The 19916-nt window shown below is 59.8% G+C and overlaps 1 protein-coding gene across 1 annotated transcript; it reads left to right on the forward strand.

Annotated features, from left to right (window-relative positions):
* Window positions 1–1122: 1122 nt before the first annotated feature.
* CCND1 (cyclin D1) lies at window positions 1123–13596 on the forward strand. The gene is given in 6 exon segments (XM_072790286.1): window positions 1123–1302; window positions 1305–1462; window positions 2888–3103; window positions 3609–3768; window positions 7419–7567; window positions 10303–13596. Coding segments are annotated over 6 exon segments (885 nt in total). The 5' UTR covers window positions 1123–1265; the 3' UTR covers window positions 10468–13596.
* The last annotated feature ends 6320 nt before the right edge of the window (window positions 13597–19916 follow it).

Raw genomic sequence — 19916 nt, forward strand, 5'->3', positions numbered from 1 at the left:
CCGTGGTCCCCCCCCCTCCCCAGGCGCGAATGCAAACCTGAGCTCATTGTAAAGGTGCGATGGTGTCCACACCCCCAACAAAACCAATTAAAAAGCTTCCGGTGGTCTTGTCACAGGCAAGGGAAGCGACTGATATTTCCAGCGATTTAATTAATTTATTTTTTTTAATTAAAAAATAAAGCAGGACAGAGACCACTGTGAATGAAGCATTCCATTCAGGGCGTTTTTCTGTTCTGAAATTGCCGGGATGGGGTGGGGCGGGGGGGGGCACTGGGGATCCCTGAAAGGATGGACTGGCCAAGGTAGGAAGACAACCCGCAGATCCCCCAGGCGAGGAGGACAGGATGAAGGAAATGCTGGCCACCATCTTGGGCTGCCGCTGGAATTTTCGGACATTTATTTTATTTATTTTATTTTCTGGGCGAGCGCATGCTAGGCTGAAATCCCTTAAGACTTGGGGATGCCCCCGCGGGCATTTGCAACGACCCCCCCTGGCGCGGGAGCGCAGCCTCCAGCAGGGTCGCGGGCTCCGCTCCGCGTCCCGAGCGCTAAGTGGTTCCTGAAATTTACACGTGTTAATGAAAATGAAAGATGTGGACGCGGAGGTCCCCTGGCCGCCCGGCCGCCCGTGGGTGCCCTCGTGGCGCTTTCGGGAACGCGCCCATTCTCCCGGCTCGGATCTAGGGTGTCGCCGGGCCCTGGGTACCTCCCCCCTCCATGCGCTCTCTCCCCGCTGCGTGTAGCCTGCCCGCCCCCACCCCGCCCCGCGGTCCCCCTGCAGAGCCACCTCCACCCCCCCCCAAATCCGGGGGACCCACTCGGAGAGGGCAGACCCCCCTGCACCCCTCTTCCCCGGCGGGAGAAAGGCGGCCTCGAGCGATTTGCATTTCTATGAAAACCAGGCTTCGGGGGCGACTCAGCCGCGGGGCAGGCGCGGCGCCTCCGGGATGGCTTTTGGGCTCTGCCCCTCTCCGCTCCCCGGCGCTCGGAGCCCGCGCCCCCTCCCCCTGCGCCCGCCCCCCCCCCCCCCCCGCCCGCTCCCATTCTCTGCCCCGCTTTGATCTCTGCTTAACAACAGTAACGTCACAGGGACTACAGGGGAGTTTTGTTGGAAGTTGCAAAGTCCTGCAGCCTCCAGAGGGCTGTCGGCGCAGTAGCAGCGAGCAGCAGCGTCCGCGCGCTCCGGCGAGGGGCAGACGAGCTCGAGGGAGCGCGGACCGAGCCGGGACCCAGCGCCGTCCGCAGGCCGCCAGGACAGCCCCGCCATGGCACACCAGCTCCTGTGCTGCGAGGTGGAGACCATCCGCGGGCGTACCCCGATGCCAACCTGCTCAACGACCGGGTGCTGCGGGCCATGCTTAAGGCGGAGGAGACTTGCGCGCCGTCCGTGTCCTACTTCAAGTGTGTGCAGAAGGAGATCCTGCCGTCCATGCGGAAGATCGTGGCCACCTGGATGCTAGAGGTGCGGGCTCTCGCCGGACGCTCCTGCCACTTGTTGCCCGAACCCACGGTTCTTTGCCTTCCCTCCCGCCCCAACTCTGAAGTGTGCCAGGGTGTTGCTAGGAACCGCATTTCAAAATACATAGATATCGTGGGTATTTTTTGAACGAGGAGGGGGTGGGGGTGGGGTCGGTTGAAATTCCCTCTCCCGGCGGGGATGGTGGGGGGGTGGGGTGGGGTGGGGGGCGGCCGGGGAGGGGACCCTTCGCGGGACGCCGGCTCGCCAGGGGCACCCCAGGTGGCTGGAGGGTGCGGGCCGGCGGCCCCCGCCTGCGCCGAGCCCGGCGGCGCCTCCTCTCCGGCCGCACGGCCGCGGGCCGCCGGCTCCAGGGGGAGGGGGCATCGATTCCGATTTTTAAATTAATATCCATGGACACGTATGCAAGGGCCGCTCGTGCCAGTATTATGCGCCATCTTTGTTCTTTTATTGCAAAGCAAAAGTGTTTATTAATAATTGGGGGTGGGGTGGGGGCGGGGAGCGGCCGGCGAGGCGCTGGGGCCGCCGCGAGGGGCCGCGCGGCCGCCGGGAGCGGGAGGGAGGGGCGCGGGGCCGGAGCGCGGGCGGCCGGGGGGACCCCGCGAGGGGGAGAGGGCCCCTTTGTTCCAGCTGCGAGTCCCGGGGCGCCCCGCACGGCCAGCCTGGGCCGGAGAGTACGCCGAGCTGCAAGGTCGCGTGGCCCCCGGGACCCTGGGGGTTGACCCTGGTCCGCAGGGGTCTCGGCGTGGGGGACGCGTCTGCGAGAGCTGGCGGCCCGGGGCGCACCCGCAGCCCCTCGGCGGGCGCCCGGGACACCCGCAGATATTTTAAATAATTTTTGAAAGTGCGGCGTGGTGCCCTTGCGAGAGGGAAGCGGCGCCGCGCCCAGCGGGGGGGGGGGGGGCCCGAGTTTGAATTCCTGGGGCTCTCCCCGGAGCCTGCAACGAGCTCACGACCCCTGGCCTGGGTAGAGGGCCGCCCGAGGGTCATTTTCAGGGGTTTTTTATGCGCCCAGTTATTTTTTTAATATTTTTAAATATTTTTTGAAAAGATGACGTCTGGGGAAATGCGGCGCGGCGGCCTGGGACGCCACCTTTGTGTCTCGCAGGCGCTGTGAGCGCGGCGCCCGGCCCGCGGCCCGCCCCGCAGCCCCGCGCCCCGCGCCCCGCGCCCCGGGCTGGCGAGCCCCGGCCTGCAGCCCCGCGCCCCCACGCGGGCGGGGTCCCCGGCGCACGCCGCCCGCCCTGCCCACTGCCGCCCCCGCCGTGCCAGCCGCCCGGGACTTTCCCTTTCAGTTTCGGGTGGGTGGGCATCGGGGGCACGCGGGGGAGGGGGCCACCCCCCACGCGAGCCCGGCTGGGGGGCGCGGGGTCCCCGGCGGCGGCGGTCACGGCCCCCGTGCCCCGGCAGGTCTGCGAGGAGCAGAAGTGCGAGGAGGAGGTCTTCCCGCTGGCCATGAACTACCTGGACCGCTTCCTGTCGCTGGAGCCCGTGAAAAAGAGCCGCCTGCAGCTGCTGGGGGCCACCTGCATGTTCGTGGCCTCGAAGATGAAGGAGACCATCCCGCTGACGGCCGAGAAGCTGTGCATCTACACTGACAACTCCATCCGGCCCGACGAACTGCTGGTAACCGGGGACCCCTGCCGCCACCGACCACGCACGCCCCTGAGCCCGGGGGTGGGGGAGGTGCGGGGGTGCCCGCGGCCGCCGACGCGCCCTGCACCCCAGGGCCGGCGCCCGCACCGGTGGAGCCCTCCCGAGCAGCGGGCCGGACCCCGCCGCCCCCCACCCCCAGCGCCCCGCCACCCGGGGCGGCGGCCGCTCGACTCCCACCCCGTGAGCGCCCTGGCGCGGCCAAAAAGTGGGCGGCGCGCGCCCCCTAGCGACGGCGGCGCGGGCGGCACGCGCTCTTGCAAGGGCTTGCGTTCCAGGTGCGGATCTCGACCGCTGGCCAGCTGGCCTCCTCGATGGCGCCCACCCTCTCCTCTTGGGGTGGCATGCCGTCCTCCACTTCCCGGCCCTCCAGCATGCCCCGTCCCTGCGCTCGCGGGCCCTTATGCATGGAGCGGACGGCAGGCGACGGGAGCTGCCCCTGCACCTCTCCTGACGCCGGTACACCCCACTTTCACAGCAAATGGAGTTGCTCCTGGTGAACAAACTGAAGTGGAACCTGGCAGCCATGACCCCACACGACTTCATCGAGCACTTCCTCTCCAAGATGCCAGTGGCAGAGGAGAACAAACAGATCATCCGCAAGCACGCGCAGACCTTCGTAGCGCTCTGTGCCACAGGTAGGGCGGCTGGGTCCTGCAGCAGCCCCCCCCAGCCCCTGCCTCCCTGGGTGCCCCTTGCCCCTGGTAGAGGAGCATCTTGCCCCTCGCCTCGGTTTCCTCATCTGAGGAGGTGGTCCCAGGCCCCTCCTGCTCTCTGAGGTGCTCCTCTTTCCTTGGACTGTGTGCTGAGGTTAGGTGCAGGGTTGGGGGGCAGTCCCTTCCTGGGTCAGGCGATTGAGGCCGCCCAGGACCACCACACAGTGCCCTGGGGATGGGGATGGGTGGTCTGCCAGGGTGTGGCCACTCCGAGCTGAAAGGGGTTTACCTTGGCTGCCCAGCCTGCCTCCCTACTCCTGTCCTCCCCCCTCCATCCCCAGTCCTTCCCCGTGTCCTCAAGGGGCCCCCTTCTGGCCTCTCCCGGGCTGGGCCACCTGCCAGGGGCGCCTACAGGGGTGGGGAGCGGCGGCCCGCAGTGCCTGCACCACGTGCTCTGGGCTGCCAGCAGCAGCCCTTGTGCGGGGGCGGCCAGCAGAGGAGCTTGGCTGCCTGAGGCCCCGCCAGGGGTGCCTCAGGCCGGCAGAGCTCAACTGAGCCCTGGGAGGGGCTTCAGAGAGGCCCCAGGCTCGGGCTGCTGTGGTTGGCAGCGGGGGTCCAGCCCTCCCTGCCCCTGGCTGGGCTCTGGATGGTCCCTGGGGGCCTCTCCCTGGCACTGCCCCGGCCCCAGCCCCTGGGCAGCCGGCGTTTGAGAACTCAGCACAGACCATGCATACGTACACTCCGTGTTGCCTCTCACTTCCCCCGGCCCTGGCCCTGACACCCTGTGACCTCTTTCTTTCTCCTTCTGATCACATGGGCTGGGCCCAGGAGATCTGGAGAACCCTGCCTGGGGACCTATGCCCCCATCCCAGCTAGCTCTGCAGTGGGCCACCCTCGCCCCTGATCAGGCCTCAGCTGTCACACGTGTTTGGGGCTCACTGTGGGTGACCAAAGGGCCACACGGCATCCAAGGGGCCAGTTGGCATCTGTCACTCCCCAGTAGCAGCAGAGCCCTTAGTCCGGCATCTCCCAGCACCCTCCTGATATCTGGGTCAAGCGAGAGTGGGAAGGTTCTGTTGGCCTCCCCATCCTCCACCTCCTGTTCAAGGTGTGAACCCCCCTCCACGGAGCCCTTCCCAGTGAGAAGAGTAGGGGTACACGGTCATCGGCCTGGATGGATCTGAAGGGTGGCATCTCTGGCCCTGGGGCAGGGGCCGGGAGCCTCCCACTGGCCATCCCCTCAGCCTCCAGGGGCCAGCCCCGCAAGCAGGCAGGGGAGGCATTCTCTGGCTGGGGCGCCTCGGAAGAGAGAGGCCTCTGGAGACTTCCAGGCAGCCTTTTATGGAGCTGAAAGTGGTTCAGAGAAACTGCAGAGTTTCCTGGAGATAATGCAAGGAATAGTTCTTGCACACCCATCCCCCCCAGGATGGCTGGGGCAGCCTGGAGCTCCCCCTCTCCCAGAACCCCAGGGAAGTGGGGTGTGTAGCCTGCATGCAGTGCTGGCAGTTGAGGGAGGCCAGCCTGGTGCAGAGGCTATAAACGGGCTTTGGTGCTGGCTCCCCAGCCGCCGTGGGTCAGTGTTCATGAGCACACCCAGCCTGTCTAACGCTGCGCCCAGCAAGCACCTCCAGCCTGCTGGGGGAAGGTGAAGGGATGGCCGGTGGTCACCCAGCGCCTCACATGCATTAACTCCAGGGTGGGGCCCCGAGGGGGACAATCAGGCCAGAGGAGGAGAGGGCCACCTGCCTATCCAGGTCCCCCAGAAATATTCTCCAGGCCCAGATCCTCACCTGCACGGTTCAAAATGCAGCTGTGCCCTCCATCACAAGGGGACCTCTCTCTGAATGATTGCAGCTCAAAAACAGAAACTGAGTTGGAAGCATGAGCAAAAGGCCCAAAAGATATTTTTGTCCTCCACAGAGCAAGGGTCCTGCTTAATGGTACCATTGTGGGAGGACGGACTCTGTTCTTCCTGCTCTGTGTGCTTGCAAACTGGGGCTCCTACATATCTGCACACGTACACACGTCCCCCATACCAGAGTTCAGTTTTGTTCTTCTGTTAACGTGTGCATACATGTGTACACCAGAGCTTTGTAGGGTGCTGCAGTGGGTTAGGTAAGCAAGCTACTGGTGCTTGGGAAGCTGACAGTTGAGTCTAGTGAGGGGGTCTTAGCAAGGGTCGCAATGCCACCCAGCTCCAGTGGTTGCTCTGGCAGTGGCCGCAGGCTCTCTGCACTTGACAGAGTGGAAGCAAGTGTCAGCTTTGGGGGTGCAATTGCATTGCTCCTTATCTACACCCTATAATCGTGCACATGCGTACACACATGTGCACACCCACACTCCTTATCTAAGCCCATAAACCCTGCACCACACGTGCACACACTCTTCATGGGGAGCTGGCCCCACATCCCCCCTCCCTCTCAGACGGCCGTCTCAAGGTCCAGCCAAATTGTTCGGATGGCAGCAGCCTCTGCCTGCAGCCCCGATGTGCCTCAATGAAGCGCTTTTCATTCGTGGCTCCCGGTTCACAGACTGGGTGGGGACTGCTCCCATTTAAAGAGGGGGTAAGAGGTGTTATGCTGTGTTAGGGATTTCTTTTCCAAGTGGCCACGGCCCCTGGCAGCGGGTTCTGTTGCCCCTCCAGGGTGGCTCCCTTTCTCTGGAGGCCCCTGCTCAGTGGGCCCTGCTGTCTGCTCCTGGGATGGAGCCTTGGGGGGAAGCACGGAGATGCATCCCTAGGCCCACAACACTCCACTCCCTCTGCTCAGTGCCCCCAGCTCAGCTCACTCAGCCCAGTTCTGGTGCTCTGTGTGCACAAGATGAGGCCAAGGGGCTCATGGCACATGGGCCCCCTTCCCAAGATGTGGAGGTCAGTGGCCTCTCCCACCAAGAATGCCTCACTGGGCACCACAGGATGACAGCCCACAGGCACTGCATGGCCACTTCTACGTCCTTCCTGCTTTCCCACCTTTTTATGACCAGTGTGGGAGGTGCTGGGCTCAGCCTAGGAGGAAAGGCAGGGATTCCCACCATCCATCACTGAGCTGAGCCTCGGGGCAGAGGGGACCGTGTGCTGGCTGATTGGCAGGTGAAGTAGTGAGGTGATGCTACACCTGCTGTGTCCCAGGAGGAAAAGAGGGTGGGAAGAAGCATCTGATGCCCCCACGAGGAGCAGTGCCCATGCCACCCCCCCCCCCCCCACACACACACACACACTCTTCGAGGGCGGGGAGACCCATGTGGCCCAGCACACTTACCCTTGTAGGTCGTTATAAATTTTTTGCAAATACACGACATGTTCCCAAGGCTCGAGTACAGCAATGTCCCCTCCCCAGAGGCCTCTGCAGTTTGTTTTTGCCCATGGCTATTTCCTTAGTTGGCTTTTTTTGTTGTTTTCAAGTGAACATCTCCAGCCTGTGTTGGGTGGATCCCATGCCTGGTTTCTGCTCTCCGGCACTGGGAGGTGCAGGGAGCCAGAGCCCCTCTGACCAGCCCTCAGAATCCACAGCCCAGGCTGGCCACGGGCTGGGACGCACCCTGATGCAGAGCCAGTGCTCAGCCTGCTGGGATCATGGGGTCCCGTGGAGGGTGCCCCGCTCATGGCTCTCTTCCTCTCTCCATTTCTGCTGCAGATGTGAAGTTCATTTCCAACCCACCCTCCATGGTGGCAGCTGGCAGTGTGGTGGCCGCCGTGCAAGGTCTACACCTGGGAAGTTCCAACAGCTTCCTGTCCTACCACCGCCTCACTCGGTTCCTCTCCAAAGTGATTAAGTGTGATGCGGTAAGTGATCGAGTACATGCTGCTCCCATGCTAGCTTGGCAGGGCCTGCCCAGCACCAGGTACTAGAAACTTTTAGCACCTAGGGCTCCAAACCAGTTCACTGATGACATGCAATGACTTGTGCCAAGACCCCCAGAGGTGATGGGGGCATGGGGGACCGTGTTGGGGGACAGGACTGGTGCCCGGGTTCAGAGGCATGGGACCTGGTGCCAGGCTGACAGGGTGCCAGCCTCACCCCACTCTCCTGGGGCTCCTTTGGAAGGAGAAGCACCTCCCAGAACTGCGGGCAGGCCAGGGGGGTCCTCCGGCTTCTGGTGCACCTCCCCCCCAGCCTGGGGCTCCCAGAGCAGGCAGGAGCCATAAAGCCCTCCCGGTGAGCTGTCCAGGAAGAGGGGCCACAAGGCAGGCCCGTCAATGATCCGTGCCCTAATGGCATGTGGAGTTGGGGCCCAGTTGAGCTTTGTCTGGGCCACAATGCGGATGGCTCATAAATGGGAGCTTGAAAAGGCTTCTGTGAGGTCTCCAGACGCAACAATGGCCCGTGGAGACAACCCCGTGTTTTACGGCCCCTTTGAGTGGCTGCTGCCCTTGGAGCCCAGAGCCGGAGCCGATTGTGTCTTCCTTCTTAAAAATGCCATTGTTTTATTCCCAATTCCTTTCTTGTCTTAGAGAAAGAATGGAAGTCACAGTTACAGGGGTTTGTGGCCTTTACCAGATTAGACCCGCGAGGTTGGTGGGTCACCCTCGGCCCCGCTGGTGTGCCGAGTGGGAGCGAGTGACCGCCCTGACCCCGGTACAGGTCTGCCTTGGGCTCTGTCTGCCTTCTGGTGGTCCGCCCTCCAGTGCCCTGGAGGCCCTGTGGGCCCTAGTGGCTGCTGCCTCACCACACCGTTCCGGAAACGCCAGGCTGTGAGCAGCAGCCAGTGCGACCCCCGCCAGGCACTGCTGGCTGCCTGGAGGGGGTGGCATTCTTGCATCTCTCCCTCCCCTCTCAGTCTCGTGCTTACTGAGCGCCTAAAGGAATGGGGTGTTCTGGCTGCTGGGGACCCTCAGCAAGGGAGACACAGCACAGAGAGAGTTGTGGGAAATCACTACACGATCCCTTATGTGGAGAGAGATTGTAGAAGTGAGATTGGAACCAAGATTGCAGCTGATGGATGGGGGAGAAATTGGTTGAGGCTGGAATTCATTATTCTGGTCACCTGGGGACAAATGCAGCAGAGCCCAGATGCAGAAAACCCTGGGCCGCAGAGCCCTGTTCTCAGGCTGCCCATCCCCAGAGCTGGCCCCCGGGGTCTCCAGCTGGCTCTTCCTGGGCTGACACTGGGGATCTCAGTGGCTGCAGGGAGGAAGTTAGGGCCACACAAAGGGAGTCCCTTCCTGCACCCCTCTGCCCTCCCCTCCACCACGTGGCCTCCCAAGTCACCAGGTGCAAGTAAACCCGTTGCCCCTGCGAGCTGCCTGCCAAGAGCCACTGTGGGTGGGTGGGTGCCGTCGGGCCTCAGGGGTGGGACTGGGGGACTGTGCTGGGTGCTTGGATCAGAGCCTGGGGAAGCTATCAGGAGTCCTGGGTCCCACGCCAGGCCTTCTGGGCCTCTGTTTCCTCATCTGTAAAACTGGCTGTTTGCACCCACTCTGCCATCCTCACTTGCCGTGACAAATACCCAAGAGGTGGGGTAAGAAAGCCCTCCGTGTAAAAACATAGAGCTCTGTGAACAGGGCAGGTCCTCAGGGGTCCACTCAGAAGCGTTGCTGGCCTCGATCCACTTCTTTTGGGCAGTGAACACCCACCCCATTTCTAGCCCCACCTGGTTGGAAGCTCAGCGGCACCTTCCCCTCGGTGCGCCCGTGGTTCACCTGTCCTATGGGAAAGGCACAGGTCTGTTTTCCAGGCCTGACTGGCAGGTCTACCTGGTTCTAGAATAGAAGCCCCAGTGTGGCATCCCAGGGGTTGGGACAGGCAGCCTGACACCTGCACCTCTGAGCTCCTGGGAGATTTGCCCCCATGAAACCAGGAGAGGCCCCTGGACTTATAAGATTCCTCTAGGGGTGTTGAGACCTCAGGGGGGCTGCTAGCAGAAGAGATCTGGCAGGAGGGGGGCGGGGGGCAGCGCTGGGTACAGGCCAAGCGGCGAGGATGGAGGGGGATAAAGGGTCTGGGTCCCCCCAGGCCACCCAACGTTCATCCTCAGTCATGCACGGACTAACGCTTTTGATGGCCATTCATCACAGAAGGCTGGGTTCACTGCGAGGGCTGACACCGCAGAGGTTAAGTCCGAAAAGCAGGGCTCGGGGGGCCTTCTCTGACCTGGATCAAATGGCACTGAATCCGCTGAGGGCAGCAGCAGGGCTGGTGGGAACAGCGAGCCGGGCTCAGAGCCTGGTAGAGGAATCCAGCGGGGGGCTAGGGCCCTGGGGCGGCTCAGGCCAGGCCAGGGAGGCACCCGGCCCGTGGCTGAGGGCCTCTGTGTGCACAGAAGACGGCCAGCAGCCCCCTTTGGTCCAAGTAGGTGTGTATGCTCCTCAGGCAGGGACAGTAGGTGGCCAAGCGGGGAGCCCACGCTGGTCAGCCCTGGGGTTTGGGCCGTGGCTCCACGTTGGCCTTCACCAGATCTGGGGGAGGGCAGTGCTGTAGATGAGCCTCACTTTCACAAAAATAGTCCAAGTCCTGGCGTTTGGGAGAGGGCCCTCCCTGCAGGCCTCAGCCTGAGGACCCCTTTCTCCTGTCTGGCCAGGACTGTCTCCGGGCGTGCCAGGAGCAGATCGAAGCCCTGCTGGAGTCCAGCCTGCGCCAGGCCCAGCAGCAGAGCCTGGACCCCAAGGCGGCGGAGGAGGAGGAGGAGGAGGAGGAGGCCGACCTGGCCTGCACGCCCACCGATGTGCGAGACGTGAACATTTGAGGGTGCGCGCGACGCGGGAGGGGCCGGCCCCGGGTGCTCCCCGGACAGGACCGCTCCTCGCCAGGACCGGTCACGACCAGAAGGGAAAGTTTCCTTCTCCTTTACTGTTGGTTTTTTTTTTTCCTTTGCTCTTTCTCCCTTCCGTCTCTGACTTAAGCAAAAGAAAAAAAAAAGTACCCGAAAAAAAAGATCTTTAAAAAAAAAAAAAAAAAAAGGAGAGAAAAAAATAGTATTTGCATAACCCTGAGCTGGGGGGTGGGGGGAGGTTTGCTACAAAAATAGAGGATCTTATACCCCATAATCAACTAGATTTTCTTTTATATGGATGTGTTTGTGTCTCTGTGTCGTAAAGGATAGGCATTAACAGGAAGAATGAGTCTGCAGGGGAGGATTAGATTTGATTCTTTACGTGTTTAAAACAAAACCATACAAAAAAGCATAAAAACATCTTAAAAACTAGAAAAAAAAAAAGCCAACCAACCATTTTTGAAGTAGAAGAGGATTTTAGGTAGCCAACGTGCTCTTGTGCTTTAAGGCGGCTCTAGGTATCCTGCATCTCGCTTGCTCGTGCATGTAGTCACTTTATAAGTCATTTGCGCGTGTTTATTTTATTCTGTAGGTAGGCGTGTCACCTCTTCACCTGTCCGTGGCTGATGTAACCTCGGTTAGCGTAGCGTAGAGCTCAGCGTGGTTGCCTGCTGACCCTCGCTCAGCCGCCCCAGAACTGGTGGCCAGGGCCCCGGCCAGCGCAGCGGTCACAGAAAACCGGCTCCGCCTCCTGGCCTGCGCTGCCCGAAACAGAACCCGCCATAGCGACATAATATATTCTATTTTTATAATCTTCCTATTTTTGTAGTTGCCTGTTGATGAGATGCTGGTTTTTCACCCCCACAGACCTGCAGCCTGCTCACATCCAGGTGAAATCCACAGCTCCTTTTTTTTTTTTTTTTTTTCCTTCTCAATATTCTAGAACCATTCCATTTCAAAGCACTTTCAATCCAGCGGTTATAGGGAATCTCTCTTGTTTATGTTGTGTGTGGAGCGGGGTGGGGGTGGGGGGACAATTTCTTAATGGAATGGTTTGGGAATATTCACGTCCTTGTGTGCAGACAGGATTGCGAGGCAAGTGCATGTCACTATGGAGTTAGTGAGAGGGGATGTTCTTGAAGATGAGCTTCCGGTCAAGAAGTGCATTCTTACATTGCCAGGATGATGCGTTCCTTTCTCTGTAGAGCAGTGGAAGTTCGGGAGTCCTTGGTGCCAACTGGTGTTTGGAAGTAGGGGCCTTTAAAGGCTTACCTAGAGAACGCGTAGTGTAAGGGTTAGGAAGGTTTTTAAACACTAAAATATATAATTTATAGTTAAGGCTAAAAAGAATATTTATTGCAGAGGATGTTCGTAAGGCCAGTATGATTTATAAAGTAATGCAATTTCCCCTTGATTTACACCCACACACACACACACACACACACATACACATACACTTTTCTGCCTTTGACGTTGCAGGTTTCATACAGTTTATAAAAGTTCGGTCCTTTTTCGTAGGAGAGAGAAAAAGATCCTGAGGAAAAACACGGCATGGATTCGGGCTGATTCAGCCTGTCTGGCATTGCCCCAAGCGGGAACCCCACCTGAGAGGCCTCAGAGTTCCACAGAAAATTAGGGTACTCGAAACAAGTTCAGCCCCGACATATTCTTGTCCCCTTTTGAAAAAAAGTTTAGCGACGAATAGACAATTTGCACATCTTGGCTATGTACCTTTTTGTAATGACTACGTAGGATGAGTCGAAGGCAGGGAGAGCACAGGGCTGGTGCTTGGTGAGGGTGCGGGGGGCGTGCAGAGGGCCGACGGCGGGACCACGCGGCAGGCGGGCTGCGGCTCGGTTTCCTGATTCGCTGCTACCGATGACTTCCCAGCACAGTTTGGAAACAGATTCACATCGCTTTTCTGTATCTCTTTCACATTGTTTTGCTGCTATTGGAAGATCAGTTGTTTTGTTTTGTTTTGTTTTGTTTTACAATGTCATATACTGCCATGTTCTAGTTTTAATTTTCTCATAGAAAAATGTATTAAGGGCGCCTTTTTTTTTTGTAGATTTTTTTTTTATGTGATCAATTTTGACTTAATGTGATTACTGCTCTATTCCAAAAAGGTTCCTGTTTCACGATACCTCATGCTTCTCTTAGCCATGTGTAGACCAGGCGGTCAGGCTCCATCTGACCCGCAGGCCCCCTGCTTCGGCAGACATGAGGACGGGATCCCGGAAACGGGCCTGGCGGGGTGGGCTCCAGGCCGCGATTGTGCGCCCAGCCCGGCGTCCCCGGGGCCGCGACCGCTTCCTTCTCCCTGCGCTTGTAACGCTGGGCTGTCCACCTGACCCGGGACGTGCTACCATCATAGTTTTTTACAGCCGTATTGTTCTTTACGTGTAGCTATGAAAGTTGCATTATTATATTATTATTATTGTAACAAGTGTGTTGTCACGTGCCACCGTGGTGCTGTGCTGCAGGACCCAGAAACTCGGGATGATCAGAATAGCTTCTGGACTTGGTTAAAGTTCCGGGTGTTGCATCTGTTATTATGTACCAGCGTTGTTTGTTCTCTTCATTACAGCGTCATGCTAATTTAAAAAAAAGACTCCAGATCTCAGCGAAGCCAGCTAACAGTGCTGTGTGCCCGAGTCGCCTAGCACGCTGCCGAACCAAAAGGATTTGCACCGCTGGCAGCCCCTGCCCCAGCAGGGTCAGCCTGGGTGCTCCCGGGCCATTGGCAGGCCCGGGCCCCGCCCCACCCCGCCCCGCCCCTGCAGGAACACTGCTTCCGCTTACCTCAACCGTTCTGGCTGCGGCATCTCTGTGTCTGAACCAAACGGGGTCCTTGAGGGACGGTCTGTCCTCATGGGGGGTGAACGTTGTGTGTGCTCAAAGGCCAAAGGCCGGTGGCAGGTCTGGGGAGCACAGCGGAGTCTGTCCTGTGACCAGCAAGTCTGTGAGGGTCTCTGGTGGGGGGGCACTTTTGGTCTGTGTGTGTTTTGGTGGCACACTGTGGCACAGACATGTAACCGGCACGTTTCCAGCAGAAAAAAAGACAAACGTGAAAAGCCTAGAAATAAAATTGGTAAAACCCCAGTGCGGTGCCTGTTTGTTTCCTGGGGTGGGCAGGGAGCCAGGGGCACGGGGCCCAAGGCCAAGGAACAGGGTCCGACCGCCCGTGCCTGGGCACTGCCGACGCTCAGGGCCACGTCCTCTATCGTGGGGCGCTGTCCTGTGCCCTGTAGGGTGTTGAGCTGCATCCCTGGCCTCTACCTGCTAGATGACAGGACTGCCTCTGGTTGTCACAGCCCAAAATGACTCCTGATGTTGCTAGAGGTCCCTGATGGTCCAGCGGGAGTATGCAATGCTCTGGGCTGGGAGAAAATTGGTAGGGGGCAGGCATGGGTGGGAGGGGCCGCTTGGACCCCCCAGGCGGGTGAGGAAACTCTGGAAAGAGGTGGGGAAACCTCTGCAGGCGCTCCTGCCACCTGAGGGGAGCTTGTGGCCCTAGGGGTGAGGCCCAGCTTCCTGGCCAGGACTAGCTCCCAAGCGCACCTCCCACCAGCAACCCCCCAACGCTATTTGCAGATAGGAAAATAAACAAGCCAGCATTCACTCACCCTCCTGTGGTGCAAACTGCTATTTGCTCTTGGTGAATCACGGTCCCGAGGCCCCCCCAGCTCAGGGAGGAGAGCAAAGCGCGTGTTCGGGCTTCAGTCCGGTGGCCTTTCACACGGACCCGGTGCCCTGGGAGGCCTAGTGGACACTTGTGACGTCCGACTTGGCTTCAGATGCACGTGGCCGGCCTCGTTTCCAGCCCCAGGTGGAGGCAGGGATTGGACTAGGACACCCCACGGGGGCCTGGGCCTCGTCCCAGAGTCTGGGGCCCCAGGATGTCCTCACCTCCCAGGTGGTCGGGTTCAATGAATGCTTAGGAGGGAAGCTGGGTCTCATGCCAAGGGTATCACTCCTTGTCAGGGCATTTTGCCGTGGCCTTTATGAGGCTCCCGCTGTATATCAGCCCACCCCGGAGGGTGCCCCTCTCGGCGGGAAGCCTCCAGATGGGCAATGTTGGCTCCCCACATGCATCAGACCGTCTGGGAGCCAGCGGGGTGCGGTGGGATGGGGACTGCTGCTTTCCCCATGGTGGCCCCACACAGCAGGTGCACGGCTCAGAGCTCCAGCAGACTGAGGGACAGTGAGAGCCAGGGAGGCACCCACCCAACCCCAGGGACAGGCCAGGGGTGTCCTGAGGAGCAGTTTCAGGGAAGCAGGGGTAACAATCTCACTGCATCAGGTTTCAGCAGAAATTGGGCCCAGCAAGTGGGGCAGCCAGGCCTGCAGAGCTATTCTGTGGGTTCAGTAGAAAGGCCATGAGGCATGGACAGCAGGTGCAGGGGGCATCAGGGAGGCCTCTGGAGTTCCCCCTGCCCTAACTGGTCTCAGAACCCCGGGAAAGGACTCTAGGCCTTACCTGGCAAGCCACCATGGCTCCTCAGGGGACAGCAGGGCAGGCCCTGCCCCTTGCCCCCTGCCCCTTGCTGGGAGGTCTGGCTGCCCCAAGCATCTGTCCCAGGTCACAACTGGCCTTTGAGGGACTTCTGAGACTGCTGCCCCTCTCCCAAGCCCAAAGCCTGTTCTGCCGGCCCCACCACCTCACCTGGGGCTTGCCCTGTCTCACAGCCACCTGTGCCCGAACCCTCTGGGGCTTCTAGCTCCTTCCAGCTCCATCCAAGGTCCTAGGACTTGAGCCAGCTCTCCCCCCTCACCCCTGTCTATCCCCCACCCACTTCTCTCACACCCACCTCTCCCCCTCACCTCACCTCTCTTCACCCCACCTCTCCCCCTCACCTCACCTCTCCCCCTTCACCCCGTCTCTCACCTCTCTCCCTCACCTCACCTCTCCCCCCCTCACCCCCATCTCTCTCCCTCACTTATGTTCCCCCAGCCTCAGGTGCTCCAGCCCCGAGCCTCCACCCGTGGGACTACAGACACACAAGTACTTCCTGCCTCCGGTTCTGTGCCTGAAGTGCCCCCCGACCTCCCCTCCAGGTCCCCTGCAGGCGGTCGCACCCCCGGCCCTGGCAGGTGGCTCTGGGAGGCCCAGAAATGATGTTACCTGGGCGTCACCCATTCTGGGCCCTGAGCGCTTGAGGACAGGTGCCTCGCTGACCCCTCTGTCACCCTGTTCCCAGCCTGGCAAACAGCAGGTGCTCAGAATGGAAAGGGCAGAAGCCACAGCCCACGGGCCAGGCCCAGCCGGCTTTGAGTCGCAGAGGGGCGACCCTGCCCACCCTGGGGTGTGGAGGGCAGACCCCCAAGTCCTGAAAAGTGGCCCCGGGGACCCAGGACGTGGCGCTGAGCTGGAAGGCCAGTCAGGTCTGCAGGGGTGGGTGCTGCGGGGCCCCAAGGGAACACGGCCACAGCCCCCACGTCAGGCTCCCGTGCCCCTCAGGTCCCCCGGACACCTGGGCTGTGTTTGGTGGGGGACGACTGTCCCGCCGCAGGCCACTCCCGGCAGCGGGCGCCGCAGCGGGGGCTCGAGAGGGCGCTTGGTGCCGGGCCCGGCCGCGGGAAGCGTGTCCCTCGCACGCTGGACGGGCCCCTGCAACACACGGGGCTTGTCAGCCCAGGAATGCCTTTGATCAGGAGTTCATGCAGAGGGGGCCGCGGCCGGCCGCTAATCCGTTCCCACAGCCCCCCGGCCGGCCGCCCCCAGCCCTGAGCCGCACAGAGCCCCGGCAGACAATAGCCGGCGGACAGTGGGCGGGCAGCGCCAGCCAGGGCCTTGGGGCCCACATCCGGGGCATTGTCACCGCCACTCTGGGGGGCGCACGGGGGGGGCGCACAGAGCCCTCCTGGAGGGGCTGCAGTTGGCCTCCGGCCTCTCCGAGGAGGCTGGGGCCGCCAATCCTTTCCATTTGTGGCTGCGGGCAGTGGAGACGGTGGCTGTCTCCACCCGCCTCCCTAGGGACGTCCGGCCTGGAGGGTCACCGCACGTCCCGGCCCCTGGAGCGCGGCCCGCCTGGCGCTCCTCGCCCCCGTCCGGCACGGCAGAGTCACAGCTCCCTGTCCCCGAGCACAAACGGAGAACCAGGCATTGTCCTCAGGGCGGACACACGGTCTCTCCAGAGATCTTGAAACAACCCAGTGAGCGGGCCCGATGTCCTCGCGGCCACCATCTCCACCTTCCAGGCCAAGGGCGAGTGGCTGAGGCTCTGCTGGCCACAAGGCCTCCGCCTGCTCGACTGTGCCCCGGGCAAAGCGGCCCCAGCGATGGTGGATGAATGAGCGCCCCTGCGGCCCAGTGGGGCTTGTGTCCCCACACGGCCAGCGGGTGTCCGGGGGCTGAGAGTGGGAGTTTTCAGCCTCCAGTTGTAGAGGAGGAAACCAGGGCCCCGAGAGGGCAGTAGCTGGGCCAGGGTCACACAGCCAGGAGCTGAGCAAGCCAGGCCAGAGGCCAGATTTGTGTCTCTGGAGCCTCTCCTATCCGTCGGCTTGGCTGCCTGGCGCACAAGGGCACAGTCTTCAAAACAGGACTTGAATAAAATGCATGATGCCGGGGCGTCTGGGGGGCTCAGTCGGTGAAGAGTCTGCCTTCAGCTCAGGTCATGATTTCAGGGTCCTGGGGTCGAGTCCTGCCATCAGGCGTCCACTAAGAGGGGAATTTGCTTCTCCCTCTCCCTCTGCCCCTCACCCCCCACCCTGGCTCATGCTCTTTTTCTCAAATAAATACAATCTTTAAACAAAATTTTTAAATAAATAAATAAATATCCGCAAAACCTTCATGTGGCTACTTTCACTCAAAGGTCAGGGCATGCACATGGGGCCCAGCTTTGTTCGGAGGTCCACCAACGTCCAAGTCTTCCAGTCAGCAGTCCCTGAGGTCAGGGCAGTGTCTGGGTTGGTGGGCATGGGGAGGGACGGCCAGACCTACGGGCGGAGGGGTGTGAGGTAACCAATGGTTGTTGAGAGAGGAAGCTCACACACACATACATGCACACAGTTCACATACGTGTTTAGGAGTAAAAGACTCCGGGGTTGGACCTCAGCTCTGTAACCTTCCAGCTGTGGGGCTTTACCTCTCTGAGCCTTGATGTTCTCATCTGAAAAGTGGGGATAATTGTGTCTACAAGAATGGAGGCTCAGAGGTGCCTTGTCTGCACCTCGCTCGGACTCTCTGGTGTGCCCCAGCCCAGAAGAGAGGCTCAGGAACCTCAGTTCAATGAGTGCTGTGCAGGGTGAGGGCTGCACGGCCCAAGCGTGTACAGCACTTAGCAAAGCACCTGACGCACAGTCACTACTCAACAAAGGCCATCATCACCCCATGTGTCATCCAGGTGTGACAGGAGAGGTCCCAACACCCAACAGTGGCTCATGAAGTGGACAGTTCTCTTTCTTTGTGCCAGCACCAATCCCCCTGCCTGGTGTTGACCATTCAGCTCTGAGGCTTGGGTGAGCATGACCCCATCCCCAGTTCCAGGACAGGTGCTGATGGGCTCAAACCCAATAAGAGCACATCGACCCCCCAGGGGCAGCAATGTTGGAGGGTGGCAGGCTCAAGGGTGAATGTGAAATCTAACAGAGGCAAAGAGACGTGGAGAGACATTTTCTGGGGCTCCTGAAAAAGAGAGCCCTCCCCTCTCCTCCTCAGGACTCCGGGGACTGGTGTGGCTCTTCCACCACCCCAAGGGGGCTGCTGCGTGCCATGGGATGGACTGTAAGCTTGAGGCCAGTCCTGTGGGAGAGCAAAAAGAAGGTAATGGCTCTCTGGACAAGCTGCTGGATCAAGCCTCTCCTGAAGCTCATGAGATTCCTTTTATTCCAGGAGACAAATACTATACAGCCTTCTGTATAAGTCCATTGGTATGGGCTTCCTGTCATTTGGTTTTCAAAAATTCTTAACTAGGGGCAGCCCAGGTGGCTCAGCGGTTTAGCACTGCCTTCGGCCCAGGGGCTGGTCCTAGAGACCCAAGATCGAGTCCCATGTCGGGCTCCCTGCGTGGAGCCTGCTTCTCCCTCCGCCTGTGTCTCCCATGATTAAATAAAATCTTTAAAAAAAAAATTCTTAACTATCACAGTGTACATACGTTTTCTACATTTTCCAGATTTAATGATATAATCCCCAGTACAAATGATGGGGCTCAGTTCTGGAGGCTGGAAGTCTGAAATCAAGAGGTGGGCAGGGCTGCACTCTCCCAGGCTCCAGTGGCTGCATGGCTCCGATCCTGCCCCTGCCTGCACTTCTGCTGTGCATGGCATCCCCTCCCTGCATGTGTCTCCTCTCCTGTGAGGACAGTCATGCTGCAGGAAGGGCCTCCCCGACTCAAGTGTGACCCATCTTAACTTACACCTGAGTCACATCCGCAAGGACTCTACTTCTGAACAAGGTTGCATTCACAGGTACCAGGGGCTAGCACTGCAGCACAACTCTTTTCAGGGGCCGGGGGGTGGGGAGTACAATTCAACCTGAAACAGGTAAATCTTAGCTCTCAAGCTGGGGGGCGGGTTCAGTGCACACCTCGCCATTTCAGGGGCACTCCCCCACTGCAAACAGTAGCTGCTCAGTGAATCCTTGCAGAAAGGATGGAGCCAAGCAGTCACTAAGACTTTGGGAGCATTTCCAGGGCGCCTGCTGTCTACAGCACATCACTCTTGAGCAGCAGAAACAGGGTAATACTTGGGTATCGCCCGAGACAGAACCTCTAGCCCCGCCACCCAAAGCCCAGCTGATCTGCTTCAGGCCCCAGAGAGATGTGGCCAAAGCGCTGTCACCACAGGGGCCCCCGAGGGACAGACCAGCAAGGGCTGTGATGCCAGGGGAGGTTTAAATCAACCATGAAGAAAAGAGAAGTCCCTGAAGTTAGGAGTGACTTTCTTCTCACACTATGAATCTGCAAAGCCCCTGCTGAGCCACTTAGTCACTTGGACCAGCCACCAAACCCTCTATGGCAGGGCCCTCAACTGTAGGACTCGTGTCCTGTAGGAACTGGACACCGCACCCACCTGTCTCTGGTCAACCATCCCTGCTTAGTGAATTTGGCTTCCTGAGTCAAAGACCAGCTCCCCAGTTCATTCATTCAGGACTGGGATCACTGAAGGAATTAGGATGACCTCACGGGGTAATTACAGTTTTCGATCTCTCCAAATTACATGCTATTCTCAGGTAGGGTGGGAAACTGTGGTGTTGAGGTCAAATGAAAGCTCACAAAGCAGGAGGGTGAAAGGCACCTCCTCCAGGAAGCTTTCCACTTTCCCATTCCCTTACTCTGAACACCCCCACCCCACTTACAGGCTCCCCAGTGCCTCCAAATTCTTTTCTCAGTCTGCATGGAAAAAAAGCGAGGTGAATACGAAATATAAAGTAAAATGCCCTGTCCTGGGACAGTCTGGCCTGTACACAGGCATTGCCCTTA

This window comes from Canis lupus, chromosome 21 (assembly GCF_048164855.1).
Source record: "Canis lupus baileyi chromosome 21, mCanLup2.hap1, whole genome shotgun sequence".
Classification (NCBI taxonomy): Eukaryota; Metazoa; Chordata; class Mammalia; order Carnivora; family Canidae; genus Canis; species Canis lupus.